Here is a 26,393-nt window from a genome sequence, read left to right as displayed (position 1 = left end):
TGTCTGAGCTCAACTGTGACTCTCCGGAAGTTAAAGCTTCTTCTTCCGGTTAGCGCCGACGAGCAGCCTGGGGGATGACACGGAGCTAAAGCTAACTTAATTTCGGCTACAGACTGCGGTCAAATGCAAAGAACGACCAGTGTGTAAGTCGACTTAATAATATGGTTATTTTAAACGTCATTAAATAAGAAAACCGGCGTTTTCACTGTGACTTGAAGCGATTAGTTATTGCGGCTTCGCGTTAGCTGATGTTAGCTTTGCGGTTAACATTAGCTAGCTGGTGTGTTTCACAGGGTTAACGCTTTAAACTCACCCTGCTGGAAAGCCGTTAGCATCGACACGCCATGTAATTATCTTAATTATGGCAATAAACGTTTAGAAAAGTGTTGCAAAACATTTAAGACTGTAAATATGACCAATAAGAAACGTTCGCTTTGGCGCCACTGCTATATAATTGTTTCGTATTGCTGTTGTAAAGAGTGAAAGAAAAATATGTCTGTTTGCATTTCCAGGTGAGGAATAAGGAAGTAAGGAACAAGGCGCTGGGTCTGGGTGTCTTAGTGGTTTTTGTTGCACTGAAATCCTGCTGCGTGAAGAGCTTCAGATCAGCTCTACTGGCTGCTCCCGGGTGGCGGTGTCACAGAAATGGACCAGAACAACAGCATACCGCCCTTCCAGGGGCTGGCATCCCCTCAGGTAAGGGCTCAGATTAACTCGGTAAATTAGAATATAATTTGAAAAATTAAGTCAATATCTAAACATGAAACTCACAGATATCTGTGAAACACAATGTGGCCTTTTGATGACTGTTGATTACAGAAGAATGAAATAAATTCAGTTTCTCTATTAGAATATTATATAAGATCAGGAAAGGAAGGATTCTCAATTTGCCTCTCATACCCCCCCTTCTTTTTTTGGTTTTGAAGGATTTTTATTTATGTCTTTGAGTTCTAGTTTTAAATGTTCATTTAAATTTAAAGTGTATGGATCTTTGGGAATGTACTCTTGTATCATTTTGACATTATATTACCTGAAAATTGTCTTAAAACAACAATGTTATCGTTTATCGTTATAACTTGTACAGCAAAATTTGATCTCATGACATATTATGGATAAACGTAACTTTTTTTTTTTATGTTTCTGGTTTGAATAAAAAACTTTTTTGGTTGCTTTAAAACAATTTTTAGGTTTTCAATTCAGTTTTTAAACTCACTGTTTCAGATTATGCCAAAAACAAAATTTAACTTGAAACATACAAAGTATCAGCGTGTGATTTTTGTCTAATTGCTTTTTGCATCTACAGTTTAATACTCAATTATATAAATGTACATTTCAATATACTTTACCTCAGAATTGATTTCTGTAACATTTGGGCACTAATCTGTGTGATGACGTGTGTCCTTGTCCAGGGAGCCATGACCCCCGGCATGCCGATGTTCAGTCCCATGATGCCTTATGGCTCGGGCCTGACGCCGCAGCCTGTGCAGAACACCAACAGCTTGTCCATCCTGGAGGAGCATCAGAAGCAGCAGCAGCAGCAGCAGCAGCAAGCACAGCAGCCCAGTGCAGGTAACTGTGATCGCTCAGATAAAGTTGATCAGTTCCACGACTCGCATGAAGTCTTTGAAAATGCTTTGAAATCAATGAGGTGTTTTCAAGGTTTGGAAAATGTTTGATTTCTGCATGAAGTCCCTGAAAGTGCTGAATATTTGAACTGCACAGTTTTGTAATAAAGTTCAATCTAACGCCTGAGTAAAAGCTTCAATTTATTTTCAGTTGAAAGCAGATATTTTTATACATCCAATAAAAACTCACACATTTAGAGCAAAATTATTTCCATTTATCAAATGCTAGAAAACTTAGAACATTTTTAGGGAATTTTTTTTGGTAACTTTTTGTTTTTAGTGTTTAATTTGATCAGTTTGGTCATAAACCTTAACATGATTCATTCAGATTGTTTCATTGTTATGAATGTTTGCTGATGGATCAATAACTTATTGATCTGTGTGATTGAAATAGAGATTGACTTGTATCTTATAGATGAAACAATATTATTTAAATTGGGGATTTTTTTTTGTGAAATTTAGTATTTTGTTCTTATAAGGGAGACATTTAAGAACATAAATTGTTGTTTTGTGTATCTTGTCCCTCCTGTATCTCCAGTGTGGGACTGGAAAAGTTTGAAAACTTACCTTGAAAATGCTTGAAAACTTTATAAACCCTGCAGTTTTTTATTATTAAAGCCTTAAATGCTTGAAACTTCAGGCCTTCCAGGAGCGTCGGGGCAGACGCCCCAGCTGTATCATTCCCAGACGGCGGCGGGTTCGACCACCACGGCGCTGCCAGGAGGCACCGGGCTCTACAGCACTTCCATCGGCCCCATGACCCCACTGACCCCGGCTACTCCTGCCTCGGAGAGCTCAGGCATCGTGCCGACGCTGCAGTACGGCTCATATTCACCTGGTTTACATGATTTCTGGTCTTCCTGCTAAATGCTACCTTGGTTTTATTCATCTCTGTTGGTGTGAACCGTTTGTCTCTAAGCTCAGTTAATGTTTGTTTCTGTTTTTATTTTCTGAGTTCATTTATTTCAGCCTTTTTCCTTGTTTGTGATTAGAAACATCGTATCTACCGTGAATCTGGGCTGTAAACTGGACCTGAAGACGATCGCCCTGAGAGCCAGGAATGCAGAGTACAACCCCAAAGTAAACAAACCCAAAGTTTACACATTCAGTATCATCAGCATGTTGAACATCTTCACTGAATCTGTTTAACTCTTTCCACAAGAATGATCGAATCGATGCGATACCCTTAAATAAAACCCAACCACTGTCATCCTTGTAAACACGTTAAATTGTAAATTTTCCAGCGTTTTGCTGCCGTCATCATGAGAATAAGGGAGCCCAGGACCACAGCGCTTATCTTCAGCTCTGGGAAGATGGTCTGCACCGGAGCCAAAAGGTCAGAATCCAACAAATACGATTTACTTTTCAACACTTTAGCAGTGACGTTGTTTCAGCGAAACGGTCCGCTCACATTTCTCTTCTATTTAAACGTGTTGCTTTCTGTGTCCGTCTCTCCAGTGAGGAGGAGTCGCGGCTAGCAGCCAGGAAGTACGCTCGCGTCGTGCAGAAACTGGGTTTTCCTGCCAAGTTCCTGGACTTTAAGATTCAGAACATGGTGGGCAGCTGCGACGTGAAGTTCCCCATCCGGCTGGAGGGATTGGTGCTCACACACCAGCAGTTCAGCAGGTTGGCTGGAGTTCGTTTGAGTCGATATCCATTTATAGTCTCCACCCGTTTTAAATGAACTAAAACGCCATCTGCTTTGCAGCTACGAGCCGGAGTTGTTTCCAGGATTGATTTACAGGATGATCAAACCGCGAATCGTCCTGCTAATCTTTGTTTCTGGGAAGGTCGTTCTCACAGGTAAGGACTCTGACTGCTGGAAGGAGGAAGAAACATCTTTTCTTACATCATTGTCTCTAGTCCTACTTTTCTTAACAATGCATCTGAGTTTTGAATATATGAAAATGTAAATTCAAACATTGACACCTCTCAGCCACAATGAACACTCAGGGCATAAAATAAAATTCAGCTAAAAAAATAACAAAAATGAAACAACGGGGAAAAAGTTTAAATGCTTAAAGTATATTTATACATGTATAAATATAGATGGATAAAATAAAGTTTCAATCATTCGACTCTAATGTGTAGACAAAGTGTTGCTCTCTTATTAGTTATTTGAATTAATATTAATCCCATTATGTGCCGGCGTTCTTTTATTTTGTTGCTTTTCGCTCAGTCATTTCAGCTTGGTTACTTTCCAATATGGAAAGATTTTCCATATTTCCTTAAATTTACTGGTTCAAGAGGAAAACAACCATTTCTTAGCCATGACTTGAGGTCAAAGTGTGTCGCTACAGCTAGCTTACCAAAGGACAGCGTTTAAAGATGATGATGGATAAGTGGCTTAAAACTGAAGAAACGAGTGGAAAGTTTCTCAGTTGCAGAACAGAGCAGCGCTGCGCCCCACGCTGACTAACCGCATCTCAACACTTAAAATAAAACTATTCATGTTGGACCATCTACTGACTGAAGGAAAATGTTTGTTTTTGCCAATGAAACGTCTTTTATTATGACTCTCCATTACAAAAAGCCCTGAAATGTTATTAATGCACACAACACTTGTAGTAAAGAACATTTTTGATTTCCGTGTGTTTTCTATCATTGGGAAGCTTAGAATTAAAACCTTTCAGAATCTGTAAATAACTCAAAACGCCCCTGTAGACGTGTTCTGGCTGGTCAAATTTACCCTTCACATTTGGAGGAACAAAGACAGAGTTGGCTAACACTTTACTTTCAGGTTGTGTATATTAAAATGTTGTGTTGTTGTGGGGGAATTTAAAACTAGACGAGTTTATTAAATGGGTTTAGTGATCTTTAGCTTGAGAAACGCTGATCTATTTTTATTTGTTTTATGAGTCATGTGCCTCAAACATGGGGTAGTTAATTATGAATTTGTGTATTTTTATTGTTTTTAAAGGAGCCAAGGTGAGAGCAGAGATCTACGAAGCATTTGAAAACATTTACCCCATCCTGAAAGGTTTTCGCAAAACTACGTAGAACCTGGAGTTGTTTTTTTTTTTTCCATTCTTCCCAGCCTAGTTTCTTTTTATTTTTGAAGCTGCATCAAAGTGACTCACTGATGTTGAACTCTTTACATGGACTAAACGGGATGCTGTTCGCTGAGATCTCATCTGATTTTAATTTTTTATTTTTTTTTTCATCCCCAAAGAATTTTTAAAGAAGATTTTACAGGCCGTCTTGGTTAAAATCATTTCCATATTTCCTGTAGTTTCCAGTGCATCATCACATCCCTGATTTGTACATAGGATTGTAAGAAAATGTAAGATATTGTTGATGAACGGAGAAACACTCTGAAGGGGACTGTTCCTGGTTTCATTTTAAAATGTTTTAACTACTTTTCTATGCTGCCATTTTTTAGCATTTTCTTTGCTCACGTCTGAAATTGTGCTACTTTGTGTTGAAATCGGCCAGCCTGACGTTTAAGCCTCCATCTTTGAATCCTGATTTATGATTTTAGGTTTGTTCCAACCAAACGCTGAAGTCTGTTTCCGTGTTTGTAGTTGAAGTAAAAGTGATTTAAACCGAGTTGCTAGTTGGCTCTGCAGCTTCTGGTCCTCTTCAGGTCAAACAGAGGGATCGTCATATTTATATAGAGATGTTTTAATGGTGAAACTGGAGCTAAACATATTTTTTTTATATTCTAAATGTAGAGAAGTGAGTGGCACCTTGAGGTGGGTGCAGATAATTCCTGTTTGAGCAAATAAGGACAACTTGGGACTCGAAGATTTAAATGTGAAGGAAAAATGAAGCCTAGCATAAATATGGTGGCAAAATGTTACATATTTAGTATATAAATGTCTATTTTTGCCCATGTGGAGGTTTAGTTTGAGGATTTCCCCAATGAAGACGTTTAAGTGAAATTTTGGGTTGTTTTCCTGCTTCCTGTGTTTTGAACACAGTTTAACTCTGCAGCCATTGAAACGTTTTCCTGTCAACAAGCTGAATGTTTGCTTCATAGTTTGAATCAAAGTGTCCGAATCAGATTTATGTATCGACTCGTTTAGCAGAACAGATCAGGAAATGTTTTCAAATCGTCTGAAGTTGTCGATGTTCTGCAACAATAAATCTGTACAGTTAAAGCTGCGTCTTCCTTTTTATTAAGTCAAATTCTTATTAAAATAACCTAAGTGAATGAAACAATTGTTAATTATGGAAAACATCTGGTGTGGTTCACTAACCACATCCAAGCCTAAATAGTGTGAAATAGGCTAAAATATTTTTAAAAAAGCAAAACATGTCCTGATCTAAGTAAATTCAAAATGGGTGAGGAAAGTTTTATTTTTTACATATAGCAGTTACAAAACTGTTACAAATCAGTCAGAGCCATTAACCAAAAGTGAAGGAGGCAGAAAATCCTGAAGCACATCCGACCTGAATGGATCAAAAAGTTTGATTTTGGAGTGGTCTAGTTAAAGTCCAGTATAAAATATTGTTAAAATGTAACACTTTGAGCTAACAAATACACCATATAAGGTTGGGTGATGTGGCTTAAAATATAGCTCAGATTTTACAAGTTTTCTTTATTAAACTTGCTCAATTTAGTCTCTACTGCTTACTTTTTTCCTTTAACAAAAAAATACAAATATTTTTAAAAATCTGTCTTTTGCATCAATCATTCTATGAGTTGACCTGAATTTACTTTTGAAATAAATAGCTGTAAAGCGCACTTGTCAAACAAGATGGCAGTTATTATTCTGAAATATTGAAACCCAAAGAGTACCTAAGGGGGAAAAATTAAATTTTCCAAAAGTTAAACAGAAAATTAATTTAGATAAAAATTGATTTATCAGCCAGCTCTACCTGGATACCTAAATTATCACAACATATCCATTTGAAGTAAAGTTTTCAATAAAATGTTAGAATTATTTGCTGTATGGCTCCATTAAATACCAGCTTATTTTATTTTTAAATTGAAGTAAAAAATATATACATCTCAAAGAACTTGAAGCTGTTGGGTTAATTTGAGCGCTTTATGTTCTGGAACTAAAGCCAACAGATCTGTACTACGTGTTTCCATGCTGAGTCAGTTGGTCTGCGCTGATGTCCTGCTTCCAGACGAACTCCGACCGGTACTGGTCTCCATGGTTACAGCTAGCGGAGCAGGTGAAGACCGTAACGGTTCCCCAGTCGATGCTGGCTCCCGTCGAGTCCACGCAGAGGCTGTTTAACAGCTGAGGCATCACCTGGAGAAACAAACACAGCGAGAAACGAGCCAGCTAGCTTCGCTGGAGGACTGGACTCTGCTGGAGTTTCAAACTTTACCCAATCGCTAACGCTTGTCCGTGTACAGTTCGTGGTGCGTTTAAAGACTGCTCGGAAAATTACCTTACCGCTGTAACGGCTGAAAAAAGTGCCGAGGACGAAAGGTGTTATATTTATAATTTCAATATGATTCAGTAAGTTTTATAATCGCATTGCATAGTTCCGGTAAGTTACAGTTTTTCCCCATTGATTACCGCTTTTATTTATTTCAGTTAACGAAAAAAGGTTTTCTCAATTTTAGTCTTAGTTATTTTCGTCGGCTTTAGTTATAACTAATCTGGGTGTGCTGTGGTGGCGCAGGGGTTAAGCACAACCCACATATGGAGGCCTTGGTCCTTGACGCGGCCGTCGCAGATTCGATTCCCGGCCTGGCGAACCTTGCCGCATGTCCTCCCTACTTTCCTGTCAGTTAACTATCGAATAAAGGCCACTAGAGCCAATAAGACCCTTAAAAAAAGAGTTAACTATAATCTACACTATGGCGGAAAAGATTAGCTTAATTAAACTAATTTAGCAATCTAATAACGTTAACTTGAGTGTACAGACTCACAAAACTCAGAGCAGCAATTAAGCCAAAAGTTGTACAAAAAATATGTTCTTTTAGATAAAAAACAAATATATATGTATATATTTGTCTGTCAACATGTTCTATTCAAAATTTGTCAAGTTGCATAGTTTAGCTGTCAAAAAAATCCAAAAAATAGTAATCAGGTCAGCAATGTGTTTAAGTCAAACAGAAAGGGCTGAGCTTTTCATATCATGTCAGAGGTATTTTTTGCTGCAGATACATTCCTTGCAACAAATAATCAAGCGTTTACTAAAGAAATCTATATGTTTGTTTTCTTATTTAAATGGGAACTGAATTGTTTAGTTGCATCTTTAATTTATTTATAATATTGTACAAAAAAGAAATGAAAAATCTGCGGAATGTGGCAATTTTTAAAAATTCATTTAATCGTCAAAAATAACGAATAGGCTAACTGATGACTAAAATAATCGTCATCTGCGGTCGCAAACTACATAGAAACATGCATGTAGAGATCTCATGAGGGGTTTCAACACCAGGACCCACCTGAAACTCAAAGGCCCTGTTGGCGCCACAGGTGCATGGTGGGATGTCCTCGTCTGCAGGGACGTGACTAGAAGAGACCCAGAGGGGTCGGCCTCCTCGACTGTAGCGAATCACCTGTAGGTGAGAGACCGTCAGCCTCAGACGTACACAGAGGGAAACGGAGGAAAAGAGTCTCCTGGCTGATTTAGCACCTGGTGCGGCTCTGAGGCGATCTTCTTCTTGAACCGCTGGAACACTTTGTTATCTTCAGTCTCGTGCAACGCCATCTCCTCCAGATCTGCTTCTGCCAGAGCTGACAGGGCGGCAGCAGGCAGTTACTCACATCCGCAGTGCCGTATGTGGACTTATCCGTTTTTTGTTGTCGTTTCAGGCAGAGATGCAACTAACAATTATTTTAGTTATCGACTGCAGATTTTTCATTTAACCACTTAATCCTACAAATGAGCAACATTCACTAAATGTTACTGCTCTTTAGACAAAAGTGTATTTTCTTATTCAAAAGACCATTTGCTGAAAGAACAATGCAAGTAAAGCAGTAATTAAGCCAAAAATATATAAATGTTGCATTCATATGTTAAAAAAAAAACAAAACATTAATCTGTAAATATGATCCACACAGATTTCCTCTACTGGCATAGTATTTAGCTTCACCTGGCTCACATTTTGTCCTAATAATTACCAAAGGGCGAATTTACAGATAAAATAGATTAAATAAATATTTATAACATCAACATGTGAAAAGCCCTTCATCTGTAATTCATCTGGTGATTTTTTTGAATCACCATTTAATGATTGGATAGCAAAAGGTACATAAGAGACTTTTGTGGGGCTGGTCTGATTATTAATATTTTTACAAATAATTTGAATTAGGTGAAGTTGAAACTGCCATGTGTGAAGTTCTGGGTTGAACATACAGCTGTGGAAAATATTAAGAGTCCACTTAAAATGATCAGTTTCTCTGATTTTACTCTTTATAAGTAAATGTTACCTACTGACAGCATGTCTCTGAATTTCTAAGCAAAAATTTAGTTTTTATTAGCAGAAATGAGAAATGGGTAAAATAACAAAAAGATGCAGAGCTTTCAGACCTCAGATAATGCAAAGAAAACAAGTTCATGTTCATTTAGAAACAACAATATTAATGTTTTACCTCAGGAACAGTTCAGAAATATTAATATTAGGTGGAATAACCAGGAGGTTTTCAATGGGGCTGTATTTATAGAAAAAGAGGATTTTTTTTAAATTTAAAATGCATGTTATAGCATTATGTGTCTTTATGCACAGTTTTGTCTTAATTACTGCTCTGAATATGATGTTTTCTTCAGCAAACAGCCTTTTTCTGAGCCTGTATACTCCAGCTAGTGATTAAGCAATTACTAAATTTGTTGATTATTGCAATTATTGATTAATCACTATTAACCCGGTTAATAGTTTCAAACATGGCTGAAAACTTACTGTCAGCTAAGGAAGGACCTTCAGTACTTCTCTGTTCTTCTTCTCCTCCTCCTTCTCTCTGTGCGTCGTCTCCCTCCTCCCCTCCCTCTTCAGGCTCGATGACGAGTTCAGACTCGGGGAACAGGAAGAGAGAGGCAGCAGCCGAGGGCAGCGCTACACTCAGAGAGACACAGCAGCAGAGACGGTCAGTCCTCCAGGCTGGGGTTCGGCTCTGGCCTGCTGGGTGGACCTGTACCTGCGCTGAGGCACTCCTTCTTGTGGGAGTGTTTCCAGTGGACGGTCTGGTGGTGTTTACCGCAGTAGGTCACAGAGTGGCAGCGGGAGCAGGCCTTGTTTCCAGGGCAACCACACACCCAGCACAGCTTGACTCCTGAGACGGATAAAATGCTGTCGTCCTCTTTAGAGACGGTCTGTGGTTCATCATCTGGACGCAATGGAGACAAATATTCCAGACAATGGAAATTAATTTGGGTGGGATTATTTTGTTATCTAAGGTACTGAAAAAATGTTAGCGCCTGAACTTTTGACCCTCATTCAAAGGTGATCTTTTACGGTTCCTTGAACCTTGAACAGTAAAATTCGCTGTAATACAAAACGCTGCAAGAGATCTTTCCTGCCAAAAGCCGTCACCATCTTCAATAACTGAAGAATCTGAATTAATGGGCTACAGCTTTGGGATTATTAAAGTATTTCTTGAATTCGAATAAGAGGTCTAGGCATCCGTTTCATGAGACTTTTAGAAAAACAGTATGTCTTAGGTCAGAGGCTACTTCAAATTCACTGTAATACAGACTGCTACAGGAGATCTTTTTGCCCGCAGTCATCAGCATCTACAATAACGTTTTGAAGAATTTTAAATTAATATAAGTTACAACAATGTTTAATTTTCCCTTGGGAAAATTAAATAAAGTATTTCTGAATTTGAATTGGCTGTAAAAACAAAAAACATGTTCATTTCATTTTTAAAACAAAATCACTGTTAGATAAGAGTTTAGTCTCCTCTGTTCTGCCTATGGACCTTACCAAGCTCCGCCCAGAAACGCCCTCTAAAATCCCACGTGGCTTTTCAATGTAGTTTCCTAACAGCACCATAAAAACTCAAATAATCTTTCAGACAAACCTGGAGGAGGGTCGTAGGAGTAGAACTCGTTCTTCCTGGGGAGCTGACTTCTGAAAACTGACGTGAAGGAGAAATCATTCAAAAAAAGCTCGGAATGGCAATGAATAAACCAACAGTGACATGAAGAGAAATTCAGCAACAGAAGCACCGACTCGTTGAAAGCGGATAAAGTGAGAAGTGGTCAAATAGAAACGCTGTAATCACAGCAGCAGGCACCTTTCAAGCAGCGGCTGTCGTTGTGGGAGTAACACTCCGGAGTTTTACAGCAGAACAGGAAAAGCGTCCTGTGGAAACTTCTGTCCTGACCCGAAATGGGTGCGTACACCTGCAGCAACGACCACATGGTACAATTCAACATCGAAGAGAGAATTACATATTCGTCTCAGGAAAGCGTGAAGTCCTCTAAAGTTTTCAGAACACGTTTTGCACAATTTTTTTTTTTTTAAACTGGGAACTTTTGACTGGACTTTAAGCAACTTGGATTATGTCTCTCCATTGTTTATTCAGACTCTGGGAACTTGATTCCAAATGAAATGCAAACTAGTTTCAAATGAAAGAAAACTTAATTGGAGTGACTCAAAACTGTTTTTTATTTTATTAAAGTCTACATAGTATGCTCCTTAAATTGTTTCTGGTTTGGAGGTGGATTTCTATCAGACTGACAGTCTCAGCCCTTGTCTTGGATAAGTTTGTACACTGAATCTTCCCAAAAATTAATCTCTCAATCACGCACTTTTTCCTTCCACTTTACAACATGTTGTGATCGGCTTTTTTTATAGCAATGAAATTAATCACCAAAATGAACAGAAATAAACACTTGAAATCTGTCACTGTGTATCAAATCTATAAAATAAGAGTTTATGGTCACCATTTTCTCTCTGTTTAGATTAATCACAATGTTTCTTTATCTCTGAATTTAATTCTGTTTTATTGTTATTATTAATTCACCAATTACTGTATACAATACAAACCTTACAGACTGACAAACATAGATACTGATCTACAAAATAAACCAATTAATTAAGAGAACGACAACAACAACAAATAAAAACAAACAACTTCTTTCTATAAAAATGACAATAATTAACGAGTAAACTCCATCAGGTACCGACCTGCAACAGGAAGACCATGGGCAGCCCGCATTTCTCACACTCCAGATCGGACTGGAGGGGCAGGCCCCTCTGGCTGAGCCACGCCGGCTTCCCTCCGACCTTGCTGGGGAACTGCGGAGACTGAAGTCGCCACGGTTCTGCTTCTTCAAGGAAACCCAGAACCACCTCGGGAGAGGACGACATGTTTTTCACTTTTAAAAACTAACTTAAAGATCAAAACAAGCCACTGACAACGAGAAGGCAAAGATTTCTCTTCAGAAATTGTCACAACACATGCTGATGCAGCTGCGAAAGTTCTCCGTCAGGAAACATTAGCAGCGGTTTAGTTCCTCGGTGAACGGTTGAATTAGCATCGTCCACTAGATGGCGCCGTTGCTTCTCTTTATTTAGTGACGATTTCAACGATCAACATTAAGCCGTACATCAAGAACAATATTAATTTTATCACAGAAGTGGTATTTATTACCCAAATTTGCTTAAATATTGTAATTTTACTACGGAAAAACTGTGACTGAATTGTAAACAAAATGTCATCATAGTTAACTTAGATTTGATCTTAATGTTGCTGGATTTTGTAATTTAAAATGTTTATAGTGTGTACGATTTGTATAAATATCTAGCACGTAAACACATGAGTGAAAGCCATTTTAAGTAAAATTTAAATTGATGGGAAAGTGAAGTGTTGGATGAAACAAACAAACAAATATTAGATAAAACACACAACAACAACAAAAAACACGTAGTCTTCTGAAAAATAAGAAAACTGTTTGGTTGGAAGGATATTTACAAACAAAACAATGGAAAAAATCTTCCGATAATTATGAGCCAAAGCGGCCAAAGTCCAATCAAAAACGTTGGGTAATTATACAAAATGTCTATTCAGTTCCGGGAACCCACTGTTTTCAAGCTTTCTGCTTATGACAGGTGAAAAACAAAAATAAGAAACATCACAGTTATACATGCAACATAACTGCATGAACCGTTGTGTAAAATTAAAGCATCTTTAGCAAAACAAACATAAATGAATAATAATTAAAACATTTTTTAAGAAATTTGAATCAAAACAAACTACTTCAACTGTTTACTATCTAATTACACATAAACCCACTAACTTAAATTTTGAGTAAGAATTATTTTCATACTGCAAGAAAATTGTAGGCCACCGATCGAGTTCATTTTGATTTATCATGCTATTAATTTAAATATACCGCTCTTTGCAACCTGCGTATTCACAACCACAGTAAATGTTAGTACACGCACGCACGCACGCACACGCACCCACACACACACACACACACACACACACACACACACACACACACACACACACACACACACACACACACACACACACACACACACACAGCACAACACAGTGATGTCACGGAGGGGGAGTTTGATTTGGGACGGGTCTGTGTGCCGGACGCCTGGACGGACACTCACTGCAACTGAATGATAGTTAAATCTCCTCTTTTAAATCGGGATTTTGTGGTTAATAATTCACCGAACTGTGTAACTCCAGCATTTCAGGTCCGGACTCCCCAGAGAGAAAAGTTCAGGCTGCTTCTCTGTTTTGAACCATGGAAGCCCAGAGGAAGCGGACAGCTTATTGTCACTAGACCCCGTGGAGGAAAAGAATGGACCGAGTGAAAACTGACCCGACCGAGGAGGACTGATCCCCGCCATGTCGCCCTCCTCTCCCTGCCAGGAGGGCTACAAGCCGGCGCCGGTGGCCCCCGCGCCGCCCGTTCCGCCGCGCAGGGTCCGGAGCAGGGACGGGGGTTCCGCAGGGAGGACGCGGCGGGCGGCAGCTCCGGAGAGGCGGGTGAAGTGTGTGCTGGTGGGGGACGGAGCGGTGGGGAAAACCAGCCTGGTGGTCAGCTACACCACCAACGGCTACCCCACCGAGTACGTCCCGACGGCGTTTGACAACTTCTCAGGTAAAGGAGCAGAGCTGGGCAGGAAGCCCGAAAACTGAAGGAGTAGCGATATTTTTACTCAAGTAAATTAAAAAGTAGCCATACAAGAAATTACTCAAATAAGAGTGAAAAAGTATTTGCTCAAGTAACCGATTAATCATTTAATATTTATAAATTACAACACGAGACAGACCAAAATATGAATTTATGTGGAATTGTTGGTATTTTAAAGACCAAAATTGTTCATCTAAATAAGATAGTAAAATCAGGCAAAAGAAGAAAAGCCAAATCAGTTTTTAAATATAAAACTTATGAAACTTTAATAAAATCTGTAGGTTTGTGTCAGATTTTTTGGGTAAAACATGTCTGATTTTCATTCAGTGGGTAGAAATTCCAGAAATTTTATTCAAGTAAAAGTAGAAATAAAATTACTCAAGTAAAAGTAAAAAGTACAGACTCATAAAAGTAATTTAAAAGTTACTCCAGTAAATGTAACTGAGTAAATCTAACCATTCATCTCTGTAATGGATCGAGGAAAAACGTTATGAAGAAAAATGTAATCTAATCTAATCTGTTTTTATTTTACATTTAGCTGTAATTATTTAACAAATACTACAAACATCTCACTGTCTCTGTAAATGTGAATTTAAACATATATCATAACTCTATGTTAAGAATGATGGTATATTATTTTTTTATCTCATGATATTTGGATTTAAAGTTTATTTGTTCAATAATCTTTTTCTAATTTTGGCCTCATTTTAATGATTCCTGTGTTTCTGCTCAGCGGTGGTGTCAGTGGACGGTCAGCCGGTGAAGCTGCAGCTGTGTGACACAGCAGGACAGGTGAGTGAAAACACCTGTCCATACAGAAATATTCACCCCCCTCAACTTCTTCACATTCGTCTCATTCTAACCACAAACTCTAACATTTCTAATTCATCGCCCTAAAACGGATATAGACGAAGCTTTCAGATGGAAATCTTAAAAGTGTGGCATGTGTTTAGCATCTGTACGTATTTTAGGTACCTTAACTTATCATCAGTGAATGGGTTCTCAGTTGGATTTAGGTTTGGACTTTGACTAGGCCATTCTAACACATAAAAACCTCATAAAAGCTTCAAGTCTTTTGCAGCTTCTAACAGGTTTTCTTACAGAATTGCGCCGGCCGTGTTTAATCCCATCCATCTTACCTTCAACTCTGACCAGTGGCAGAAAAGCAACCCCTCAGCATGATGCTGCCACCACCATGTTTTGTGGTAGCATCTTCCACACAGTATCAGTCTGCTGTGGCTTTTTATTTATTTATTTATTTTTGCTTTTCTCTGACTGAGACTAAAAAGGTGGATTGTTTATTAATTAGGGTTGTCTGTTGTTTGCATTGGATTTTATTTTTGGGTTTTAGAGTAAATGGGGCTGAATACAAAGACATTTCAAACTTAAACCGGCTGCAATGAATCAATTAATCCCATGATAAATTTAACTGAGCTCAATAATTAATGTTTTTGAACAGCAATTTTGTCTACAGAGAATTGGTTTCGTTTATTGCTTTGGTTGTGTGTGGTTTTTATTTTATTTATTGTTTTTGATGATATTGTTTATCTATTTTGGATACTTAAACATCTTCTAGTTCCATCATTAAGTTTATTGATATTTGAAAGAGCAAACTTCCATCATTTTGTAATTATCATTATATTACTTGAAAATGTTCTCAAAACAACAATATTATCATTTATTGCGATACATTGTGGGAAAATGTATCGTCCAGCAGAATTAGTTATTCAGGTTTAGTCACATTTTTAGGTTTTTCAAACATCTTAATAAGGAAGTTTGATTTTCCTTTCACTACTAAAAAAATCTCATCAAATCCCAATAAAACATGTTAAACTTTGACGTTTAAATGTGACAAAGTTATTTTAAAAATTCAGGGTTTCATAAATGTGCTGGACTTTATTGCGTTGTTGGGCGGTTACTCTGTTGTTAGAGCCCATTTATGTTTGTTTTTGTTTTCCATTCTAAAGTTTTTAAGGGTTGGTGCTGTGAAGCAGCACAGGATGTGTGTGACCCATAAGGGAAGGGATAAAACAAGTCTGGAGCTGAAATAGGACACTGTGAGGTTGTGCTTTCGAATGGTTTTCCCCCCGTCTAGTTACAAGTCCACCGGGACGTTTTCACACAGTGGCAGATGAGTTTTCCTCTAGTTTTACTGCTAAAGAGCAAACAGAGCTTTTCATTGGAACAAAGTGAAGTGGAATTATAAAATGTCATAAGTGAGGTCAGTTCTTGTCCAGGAAGCCGTGTTTGATGGGCCTTTCCCTGGAAAAAAACAATCCCTCACAGGCAGGAAGTGATGTCATTTTGTCCACAGCTGCAGCAGATGATTGTCTTTAGAAGATAGTAGAAGATCCATATCATGTGGGCAAGCTGCTTCTGGTCGGAGGTTATGAAACAGCTGTTCTCGGCTGAAAGAAACTCAAGATACGCCCGGCATGCCGAGCTTCACGTGTTTGATAAGAGAAACAGATACTTTTAGACTCACAGCAGGGAAATGAAGAGCTTTGGAGATGAAAAGAAATCATTCCCAGTTGAAGATGGTACAAGAGCCCTACTATCAACATGTAAAGACAAGATGTATGCACAGAAATAAAGGGAATAAACAATATTACTATTACAAATAGGACCACAGATGAAGAAAGGATTACAAGGAAGAGGAGGAAGAGTTTTTGAGAGGAGAAATAATCAAATTAAATCATCTATCGGTAAAAAATATCACGTTGTGGCTTTAAATTAAACATTTGCATTTTTCATACTTCACACCAGTTGAAGGTCAGTTTAAATTTCCCTTGTTTCTCCTAGATTTTCAAAATACAACTTATTTAGCACATGTTTATATCAATTGCATATTTTTGTGCCTCTAAGCATTTTATTTTGTAGCAACGGGGAAAACTGAATTGAAAAGGTTGCTGACCCCTGTTCTATTATATGCAGTTTCAATTAAATATATTTAAATGTGTGATTTTAATTTCACAGAAATACAGAACTAGAAGACATATGCTGATTTGTTTGTGTCTGAATCTCTGTCATTGAACCAAAGTTTGCCTGACGTGGTTGGTTTCGTCCCTTCCAGGATGAGTTTGACAGGCTGCGTCCGCTGTGCTACACCAGTGCAGACGTCTTCATGCTGTGCTTCAGCGTCGTCAGTCCCGCCTCCTTCCAGAACGTTCCAGAGAAATGGGTCCCAGAGATCCGTAAACACGCCCCCTTCGCTCCCCTCGTCCTGGTGGGGACACAGTGCGACCTCAGAGAAGACGTCAAGGTACACAGGTTTACTCAAACGATAAGAAAAATACTGCCTCTGATGGTGTTATAGTTAATATATAAACACAACTGGATGAGAACTGGAAGCCTCTCTAGAGTTGCAAAAGCCTGGAAAATATATTTTTGGGTAACCTGGTAAAAAAAAAACAACCCCTTGTCCAATGCTTCACTACAAAAATAGTTGTTTGTTGGAGGTGTGAACTGCAATGACGTATGGTCATTGTAAATAGCAAAAAAAAAAAAAAAAAGTCAAGTCAAAAATTGCTTGAAAACAAACTATAAAGTTTTGAGATTAATCTCAGAAATTTAGAGAAAGAAAATGGAACTTTCTGAGTTTGAAAAGTCAAAAATTACTAGAAAATAACTCAGACATTTTGACAGTAACCTCAGAATTTGTTTTCAGAAAAAAACTTAAAAATTTTCCAGTTTTTTCTAGAAAATTTCAGAATTTTTTGGCAGAAAGTTACTCTTTTTTCTATCTACACTGGCCCAAACATGGTATCAAAGTGATCTCTGTTGAAGTTTTAGACTTTACCCAATTGCTAACATTTGTCCATGACGTCTTTATTGCGCCAGATCGACCCTAAGAAGCTTATTGGATATTCCCTGCGCTGTAAACAACCATCCTCCAAAGCAAAGAGAGAAGTGTCGATCCAAACATTATTGCTAATTCAGCATTTGGAAACAAAGCCAACACTGCCACTGGTTAAACTACAAACTACAGCGCAGAAAATCAAAGTCATTGTTCGCAATCTCTCCTTCTGTTCTCTGATTGGTTAAATTCGACTGGCGAAATCAATTTCAGTGGGAGAAAGTCCAGACGGAGTAGTGAAGGCAATTTTCAGGCAAAGCTTTTTTGGTATGTAGGCAGAGGAAAGGCTTCAGCTGCTCAACTAACTCACTCACTCTCTGGTTACCTAGCAACTCACTCACTCTGGTTACCTAGCAACTCACTCACTCTCTGGTTACCTAGCAACTCACTCACTCTCTGGTTACCTAGCAACTCACTCACTCTCTGGTTACCTAGCAACTCACTCACTCTCTGGTTACCTAGCAACTCACTCACTCTGGTTACCTAGCAACTCACTCATTCTTTGGTTACCTAGCAACAGCTTGTTCAGTAACTGGCGCAGCTGCATTTTAAGTTTCCGCCACTCTGCCTTATAACTGCTTAAAAATAAAACTGTAAAACTGGCAGTATTTCAGATACTTAAAACAAAAAAACTAATCAATAACTATCAATATAGGCAATGATTATATTATGCGATTCATATCGTCCAGGGAAATTTGCATTGTTAGTTTTTAGCCACATTTTGCCTTTTGACTGAAAGGTTGTTCCTTCTTCATGGCTTGTCACAAACTGCACAGCAAAAAGCCCAGTGTTAATTTAACACTGATGAGTGTGGCCTATATAAACACTAAAAAAGTGTTAATGTCAACTCCGTGGGAGTTAAATTAACACTGGGAATTATGTTGTTAACTCCCACAGAGTTGATATTAACACTTTTTCAGTGTTTATATAGTCCACACTCTTCAGAGTTAAATTAACACAGGGCTTTTTGATGCATGTTGTGGCTCTAATGTGACAAAACGTGGAACAGTTTGTGGAGTGGGGATAGTTCTCCAAGGTAACTGCTGTCGACTCCTTCCAGGTGCTCATCGACCTGGCGAAGTACCGGGAGCGGCCCGTGGACCCTTCTGACGCCCGGGACTGTGCCATGGAGATCGGGGCGGTGGCCTACATGGAGTGCTCCTCTCTGACCCAGAAGAACCTAAAGGAGGTGTTCGACACGGCCATCCTGGCCAGCCTGCAGAAATACGGCTCACGGAAACGCTCGAGAGGCAAACAGAAGCACCGAATGAAGGCGAGGCAGACCCCGGACAAGATGAAGAGTCTGTCTAAGTCCTGGTGGAAACGGTACTGCTGCGTGGCGTAAAGCAGACCTGGGGACTGGATCCGGCTCTGATTCTGGGCTGGAGTTTTAAAGAAAACCACATAAATCTTGACTGGAACGTGGAATATTGTGGATGAGATTTACTACTGAGCTTCTATTTTGAGTCGCCTGGAGGATTCTCTGGTGTTTATTCACTTAGACTGGTTAAACACCAGTTCTGTTCTGCGACCAGTAAAAGATGTGACAGAGTCATACCCAGGTTGCTTTTCTCTGGATTTCTGGTCCAAAAATACTGAAGAAAAATTAAAACAACAGACAAAACAACCCTCTTGGTATAAATTTATTCTGCCTTTTTATGCATCCCAAAGGAAAACTGGAATCTTTGTTGGATATAATTATTATAATCGATGATCTAAGCCAAACAACACACTGTCAGCCGACTGTAAATTGTTCCCAATTCTGAATTGGTTTAAAATAAGATCAGAAAGAGCTGCTGCGAGAAAGAGAGTCGCCCTCGGAGCAGACTTTGTCACGGAGGATTTTATGACCCAGACATGATCACAAGAAGTCACCAAGAAGTCAAAACAAGTCCGTCCGTCTTGACGTTAATTCAGACCGGAGCCATTGTTACTCTGATCAGAGGACTCGCTGAGGAACCGCATCCTGATTTTACACGTTTCTGAATCAGCTTTTAGTTTGGTCTTAAACAGAACAATTTGTACCAAATTCAGGCTTTATTTTTTATTTTTATGCAAGAGCTCAAATCATATCTAATCTTGATACGAACTCATGCACATTTTTGTCTTATCAGAAGTCACAAACTGTTCCCGCTTTGATCAAAACTGAGATTTCCAAACAACCCACATTCTTTATATCTTTTTTTTTCTGTAGCAGCAAACAAACTATTTCATGTCTCCATATTGGAAGGTAATTTATCATCTTTTCCTCTCAAACTCATCAGGACTGACAGTGAAAACAGAGCGAAGCCGGTTCAAGTTGGTCAGCTGTGAAAACGGGATCGTTTCTTCTGCACGTGTTTGACTTATAACTTAAAACAAAGTGGTACCAAACATTTCCACTGCTACATGCGATTTATCCTTTCAGACTTGACAATGAGCGTTTGCTGAATCAGATCCTCCATGGTTAAATCTAAAATTAGCTATAATTAATTCTTAATACATTTTGCTATCTTTATTTCTTAAGAAAAACCCCTTTTCTCTGTTATATTACTGGATATTATTGTTAGTTACTGACACGTTATAGACACTGTGTCTATAACGCATCAATAATCTATAAACCTGGCGGTTTTCTCTTTCTAATATTTCATCAACTTTCTAATATTTCATCAAATGAAAATCACAACGTTAATGTTTTTTATTTTATGCGACAGACCAACATGCAGTGGGGCATCGATAGGAAGAACAAAAGTAAAGCACCGTTTCAGTTTGTTTCGACAGATGAAAATATAAAAAGTGCGATGGGCATTTATGTCCAGCCCCCTCTAAGTCAATAGAGGAGATAACAATGCATCAAAAGATGCAAATAAACAAACATTTTAAGTCTGTTTTTAAATAAAAAGGCAAACATTGTATTGCCTGAAATGCAGTAATAGCATTATTTTACTTGTAGCAAAGGATGCATCTGCAACTAAAAAGATACAAGCATGTGAAAAGCTCAGCCCTTTTTTAATCAACTTAATGTCTAAAATGTAGCTGATCTATTGACTATTTTTTAAATTAATCATTGGACAGCAAAAAGGGATTAATATGAGATTTTGTTTCACAGAATTTGAACCAGGTGAAGCTAAACCTGCCACTTGAAGAGTTCTAGGTAAAACATATTTACAAATAAAAGTCTTTTTTAAATCTTAAATGCCAAATGTATATATTTTTGTACAGCTTTGACTTAATTCCTGCTTTGACTACCCTGTTCTTTCAGAAAATTGCCTTTTTTTTGAGTCTGTATGCTCCAGTAAAGGATTGATTACTAAGTTAGTTAACGATAAATTCAATGATCACGATTAATCCGATTAACCGTTTCAGCCATGCTGCCACGTTAAGCTAAGATTTTTGTTGAAAGTTGGATTCGTTGGTTTCTCTCGGTGGAAGCTGTTTCTAACACAACTCAATGGGTTCACTGTGTGGACGTTTAACTGCTGATAGCAAATGCTTTGTGTGTTGCAGGGAGAAAAGGCATAATAGGTCATTTGTCTTGTGGAGCTAAGTGGGCTAAAGGTCACACACTCTTATGATAGCTGGCATTTCCTGTGTCAAGTTTAACAGAAGTTACTTAATTCACTCCGGTTTAAATGTCTTAGTGGCGTTAACCATGTTCTGTCTTGTCTTTCCGTGTCAATCAGCAGAAAACGCCTGGCTTGTATCTTAAAATGACCTGAAGATGCTCACGTTTTAAACTTTCAAATACTGTGATCCCGTAGATTCTGCTTTATTTAATCACCACAGGAACTACTCTGATCCCAACAGATAACTAAGCAATGCAACGCGCTACAACGCTTGCACGAATTCACTCGTGACGCCAGCTTTTGAGGTTATGAAAGGTCAGAGGGTTTCCCCTGTTTTGACTTCCTCTCAGGTGGTTGCTGCAGCGCGGCGTTGCAGCAGGATGGCAGACTAAGGGCTTCGTAACGTAGAGCAGATGGCTATCTGAACGTGGAGACAGAAAACAGATGTGATGGATGTTGGGGTTTTTCTGTTTTGTTGAAAGTAAAGCATAATTATTCTTTGTTGCTGTTGTTGAGGTTTGCAGAACTGTGTGAGAGCTAAAACTTCATAAATCTGTGACTTTGATTTACTGGGTGTTGTTGTGACGGGCCCCCGCTGTACGCTGGCGATGTTTAATACGTGACTCAGAGATGTGGCGTCAGCCAGCTGGTGTTTGGTCTCACTGGATGTGAAGCAAAGGAACACAAAAATTCATATAAATATGTCTGATTTAGGGCACAAAATGAACCTGCTCATTGTATTTGTCTATGTCCAGGGCTGGATTTAGAAGGATAAGGGCCTGGGGCTAGAGCCGGTTTTGGTACCCTATCCAAAAAACAGCAACAACAAAAAAACAAGCATTTACACATGGAAACTACAGTTGATGGCTCCATGTTGGTCCCAAATAGATGCACTATAAGTTCAGAATTTTCAAATATTTGAGTTTTGTGTACATTAACAAAAATATCAATCAAACAATACCAAGACAACACATTTCAGATGGGCTTATGAGTTTTATATAAGCCACAATGTAAAACATTAATTCATTACAAAAATCTTTGGGGTCCCCCAAAAAGTGGAGCCCTGGGCTACTGCCACTGTAAGCCCTTTCTGAGTCTGGCCCAGTTCACGTCCTGTGACTCTGTGACTCAGATATCTAATCTGAGGATTTACACATCTTACAGGGGACACCAGCTCAGAGCCTCTTTCAGAAAACCAGCCGAACGCGGCCTGTGTGAACCACCACTCCTGTTTTCACTGGTTAAAAAACAAAAACTGACGATGCGCTGCTGCAGTCTGCTCATGTCAAGCTTGTCGTTAACTTGGAAATTTCAGTAAAAGGAGGATGTGTTTGTACAAATCTGTTATACTCTGAGAAATAAAGAATATTTGTAATAAAGACGTGTGGTATGTTGGTAAGAGCTGAAACCTGTTGAGGAGGTTGATTTGTACCATCAATAATATAGAAGGCAATAAAAGACAAAAAAATATAGAATAAAATTAAGAAATAAAGAATAATAAAAGTGAACATAGAGACTAAGATTAAAATACAAATTTAAAACACATTATTAATAAGTGAGATAGTTAATGTTTTAAAAGATTTAAAGGAGTTACGTGCACATCTCAGTTTCTTTAATTCTGGTCCTGGGAACACTACATCAATAAGTCTGTTAAAAAACAAACTAAATGGTTCATGTCTGTGAAGCAACTCTGAAATATATTTGCGCTCAAGACATGCAGTGATTTAATAACTGGTGTAATTGGATCCATTTTCTTGGTTTTGGTCAGGACTCTTTACTGGTTTATGGTGTTTAGCTAAATGCTCTCTAAATCTGCAACTTTTGCCTTTTGGCATCAAACGTTTTAATACTCTTTAAGCTGGAAGAGCTTATAGATGTTGAATAAAAGTGGCCCAAGATTAGAGTCTTGAGGAACCCCACATGTGATCTTTATCTGCTAACATTCAAAATGACACAAAGGGGTTCTAGTTCTCCTCCTTGGGCTGCCACCTTATCGTGGTGGAGGGGTTTGAGTGTCCCAATGATCCTAGAAGCTATGCTGTCTGGGGCTTTATGCCCCTGGTAGGGTCACCCAAGGTAGACAGGTATAGGTGAGGAACCAGACAAAGCGCAGCCCGAAGACCCCTTATGATGGAGACAAACTTTGGATCTAGCTTTCTCTCGCCCGGACGTGGGTCACCGGGGCCCCACTCTGAAGCCAGGCCTGGAGGTGGGGCACGATGGCAAGCACCTGGTGGCCGGGCTTTTACCCACGGAGCCCGGCCGGGCTCAGCCCGAAGAGGAGATGTGGGTCCCCTTCCAATGGGCTCACCACCTGTCGGAGGTGCCAAAGGGGTCGGGTGCATTGTGTTACGGGCGGCAGCCGAGGGAGGGGACCCTGACGGTCTGATCCTCGGCTGCAGAAGCTGGCTCTTGGGACGTGGAATGTCACCTCTCTGGTGGGGAAGGAACCGGAGCTAGTGTGCGAGGTTGAGAGGTTCCGGCTAGAAATAGTCGGCCTCACCTCGACGCATGGCTCTGGTTCTGGAACCAGTCTCCTTGAGAGGGGCTGGACGTACTTCCACTCTGGAGTTGCCCACGGTGAGAGGCGCCGGGCTGGAGTGGGCATACTTGTTGCCCCCCCATCTTGGCGCCTGTATGTTGGGGTTACCCCGGTGAACGAGAGGGTAGCCTCCCTCCGCCTACGGGTGGGGGGACGGGTTCTGACTGTTGTTGTGCTTACGGGCCGAACGGCAGTTCAGATTACCCACCCTTCTTGGAGTCCTTAGAGGGGTACTGGAGAGTGCCCCTCCTGGGGACTCCCTTGTTCTACTGGGGACTTCAACGCTCACGTGGGCAATGACAGTGAGACCTGGAGGGCGTGGTTGGGAGGAACGGCCCCCGATCTGAACAAGTGGTGTTCTGTTGTTGGACTTCTGTGCTCGTCACGGATTGTCCATCACGAACACCATGTTCAGGCATAAGGGCGTCCATATGTGCACTTGGCACCAGGACCCTAGGCGCAGCATGATTGACTTTGTCATCGTTCATCGGATTGCGGCCGTATGTCTTGGACACTCGGTGAAGAGAGGTGCGGAGCTGTCCACTGACCACTACCTGGTGGTGAGTTGGCTCCGGTGGTGGGAGGAAGCCGGTCAGACCTGGCAGGCCCAAACGTGTGAGGGTCTGCTGGGAACGTCTGGCGGAGTCCCCTGTGAGACGGAGCTTCAACTCTCATCCGGCAGAACTTCGAACACGTTCCGGGGGAGGTGGGGACATTGAGTCTGAGTGGACCATGTTCCGTACCTCCATTGCCGAGGCGGCCTATCGGAGCTGCGGCCGCAAGGTTGTTGGTGCCTGTCGCGCGGCAACCCTCGAACCCGTTGGTGGACACCTTCGGTGAGGGATGCTGTCAAGCTGAAGAAGGAGTCCTACCGGGCCTTTTTGGCCTGTGGGACTCCAGAAGCAGTTGATGGGTACCTGAGGGCGAAGCGGCATGCGGCTCGGGTTGTCGCTGAGGCAAAAACTCGGGCGTGGGAGGAGTTTGAAGGCCATGGAGACAGACTTCCGTACGGCTTTGAGGCGATTCTGGTCCACCATCCGGCGTCTCAGGAGGGGGAAGCAGTGCAGCACCAACACTGTTTATAGTGGGGATGGTGCTGCTGACCTCAACTCGGGACGTTGTGGGCCGGTGGGCGGAATACTTCAAAGACCTCCTCAATCCCACCAACATGCCTTCTGTTGAGGAAGCTGAGCCTGAGGACTCTTGGGCTCTCCAATCTCTGGGGACGAGGTCGCCGAGGTGGTCAAAAAGCTCCTCGGTGGCAGGGCCCCGGGGGTGGATGAGATCCGCCCGGAGTTCCTTAAGGCTCTGGATGTTGGGTTGTGTTGGCTCACGCGACTCTGCAATATCGCATGGACATCGGGGGCAGTTCCCCTGGACTGGCAGACTGGGGTGGTGGTCCCCCTGTTTAAAAAGGGGGACCGGAGGGTGTGCTCCAATTACAGGGGTCACACTCTTAAGCCTCCCTGGTAAGGTCTATTCAGGGGTCCTGGAGAGGAGGGTCCGTCGGATAGTCGAACCTCGGATTCAGGAAGAGCAGTGTGGTTTTCGTCCTGGTCGTGGAACACTGGACCAGCTCTACACCCTCAGCAGGGTCCTGGAGGGTGCATGGGAGTTCGCCCAACCAGTCTACATGTGTTTTGTGGACTTGGAGAAGGCGTTCGACTGTGTCTCCAGGGGGGTTCTCTGGGAGTATGGGGTACGGGCCCTTTGATACGGGCTGTCAGGTCCCTGTATGAATGGTGTCAGAGTCTGGTCCGCATTGCCGGCACTAAATCGGGTTCGTTTCCAGTGAGAGTTGGACTCCACCAAGGCTGTCCTTTGTCACCGATTCTGTTCATTACTTTCATGGACAGAATTTCTAGGCGCAGCCGTTTTGGTGGCCTTGCAAAAAGCATCTCTGCTTTTTGCGGATAATGTGGTCCTGTTGGCTTCATCAGATTGTGATCTGCAGCATTGCTGGAGGGGTTCGCGGCCGAATGTGAAGCGGCCAGGATGACTCTCAGTGCCTCCAAATCCAAGGCCATGATCTTGAGCCGGAAAAGGGTAGAGTGCCTTCTCCGGGTCAGGAGGGTCGTCCTGCCTCAAGTGGAGGAGTTTAAGAATCTGGGGATCTTGTTCACGAATGAGGGAAGAAGGGGGCGGGAGATCGACAGGGGGATTGGGGCAGCGTCTGCTGTGAAGTGGGCGCTGTACCGGTCCGTCATGGTGAAGACAGAGCTGAGTCAAAAAGCGAAGCTCTCGATTTACCGGTCGGTCTACGTTCCCACCCTCATCTATGGTCTAAGAAGTGGCTGGGGAGAGGGAAGTCAGGGACTCCCTTCTGAAGCTGCTGCCCCCGTGACCCGGCAGAAAATGGATGGATGGATGGAGTTGGTTGGTTGGTTGGTTGGTTGGTTGGTTGGTTGGTTGGTTGGTTGGCTGGCTGGCTAGTTGGTTGGTTGGTTAGTTAGTTCTAGTTTACCAAATTACATCTGAACCAGTTCGGCATCAAACATTCTGGACCCGATTTTCCAGTAGCCGCATTTGTGTCAAAACTTTAATCAGGTGTGGGCGAAAGCCAGCTTGAAAAGTACTGAATACATTTTTCTTATGAAAAAGGAGTAAATTTGTAGATAAGCTGTCTTTACTGTACAATGCCAAAGTGTGAGTGTTCAGAGCTCAGAGTAACCTTGTACCACCATGAGATAAGATGAACAAGTTTACCGTAAGTGTTATGTTATTTCTCTACCAAAATGACTTAATCATTTCTAAAAACAAAAAAAACAACAACAAAAAACATCTAAATGAAATTATCCTGTAAAAAG

General features: G+C 40.7%; 3 protein-coding genes and 1 long non-coding RNA gene across 4 annotated transcripts; 3 read left to right on the top strand and 1 right to left on the bottom strand.

The window, feature by feature from the left end:
- The first annotated feature begins 6 nt into the window (after positions 1-6).
- Positions 7-5,728, top strand: tbp (TATA box binding protein). The gene is made up of 9 exons (XM_008405816.3): positions 7-143; positions 513-696; positions 1,410-1,569; positions 2,266-2,443; positions 2,618-2,705; positions 2,870-2,961; positions 3,084-3,251; positions 3,334-3,428; positions 4,546-5,728. Exons 2-9 carry the CDS (start codon positions 646-648, stop codon positions 4,623-4,625), a joined length of 912 nt encoding a protein of 303 aa, XP_008404038.2. The 5' UTR covers positions 7-143; positions 513-645; the 3' UTR covers positions 4,626-5,728.
- A 195-nt stretch (positions 5,729-5,923) lies between these two features.
- On the bottom strand, positions 5,924-13,067 carry pdcd2 (programmed cell death 2). The gene is made up of 8 exons (XM_008405814.3): positions 11,671-13,067; positions 10,775-10,883; positions 10,559-10,615; positions 9,674-9,862; positions 9,439-9,591; positions 8,175-8,275; positions 7,984-8,097; positions 5,924-6,832 (listed from the first exon to the last, which is right to left on the bottom strand). The coding sequence occupies exons 1-8, from the start codon at positions 11,851-11,853 to the stop codon at positions 6,653-6,655; spliced, it is 1,086 nt and encodes a 361-aa protein (XP_008404036.1). The 5' UTR covers positions 11,854-13,067; the 3' UTR covers positions 5,924-6,652.
- Positions 6,871-9,840, top strand: LOC145551112 (uncharacterized). The gene is made up of 2 exons (XR_014086928.1): positions 6,871-7,015; positions 9,532-9,840. It is a non-coding gene; the product is annotated as an uncharacterized LOC145551112 (long non-coding RNA).
- A 28-nt stretch (positions 13,068-13,095) lies between the features above and the next one.
- rhoua (ras homolog family member Ua) lies at positions 13,096-22,423 on the top strand. Its single transcript, XM_081605271.1, has 4 exons — positions 13,096-13,610; positions 14,377-14,435; positions 16,717-16,905; positions 18,560-22,423. The coding sequence occupies exons 1-4, from the start codon at positions 13,355-13,357 to the stop codon at positions 18,842-18,844; spliced, it is 789 nt and encodes a 262-aa protein (XP_081461397.1). The 5' UTR covers positions 13,096-13,354; the 3' UTR covers positions 18,845-22,423.
- The last annotated feature ends 3,970 nt before the right edge of the window (positions 22,424-26,393 follow it).

This window comes from Poecilia reticulata, chromosome 3, assembly GCF_904066995.2.
Source record: "Poecilia reticulata chromosome 3, P_reticulata-male-v2, whole genome shotgun sequence".
In the NCBI taxonomy this organism is placed as follows: domain Eukaryota; kingdom Metazoa; phylum Chordata; class Actinopteri; order Cyprinodontiformes; family Poeciliidae; genus Poecilia; species Poecilia reticulata.
This window is presented reverse-complemented; position numbering and strand designations above follow the sequence as displayed.

Coding starts and splice junctions, on each gene's coding strand:
- pdcd2 (XM_008405814.3), bottom strand. CDS start 11,853: ATGTCGTCCTCTCCCGAGGTGGTTCTGGGTTTCCTTGAAGAAGCAGAA. Junction 10,616..10,774: donor CGACAGCCGCTGCTTGAAAG/GTGCCTGCTGCT, acceptor CCTTCACGTCAG/TTTTCAGAAGTCAGCTCCCC. Junction 9,592..9,673: donor GAAGGAGTGCCTCAGCGCAG/GTACAGGTCCAC, acceptor CTCTGAGTGTAG/CGCTGCCCTCGGCTGCTGCC.
- rhoua (XM_081605271.1), top strand. CDS start 13,355: ATGTCGCCCTCCTCTCCCTGCCAGGAGGGCTACAAGCCGGCGCCGGTG. Junction 13,611..14,376: donor GGCGTTTGACAACTTCTCAG/GTAAAGGAGCAG, acceptor GTTTCTGCTCAG/CGGTGGTGTCAGTGGACGGT. Junction 16,906..18,559: donor ACCTCAGAGAAGACGTCAAG/GTACACAGGTTT, acceptor GACTCCTTCCAG/GTGCTCATCGACCTGGCGAA.
- tbp (XM_008405816.3), top strand. CDS start 646: ATGGACCAGAACAACAGCATACCGCCCTTCCAGGGGCTGGCATCCCCT. Junction 1,570..2,265: donor AGCACAGCAGCCCAGTGCAG/GTAACTGTGATC, acceptor TTGAAACTTCAG/GCCTTCCAGGAGCGTCGGGG. Junction 2,962..3,083: donor GTCTGCACCGGAGCCAAAAG/GTCAGAATCCAA, acceptor CCGTCTCTCCAG/TGAGGAGGAGTCGCGGCTAG.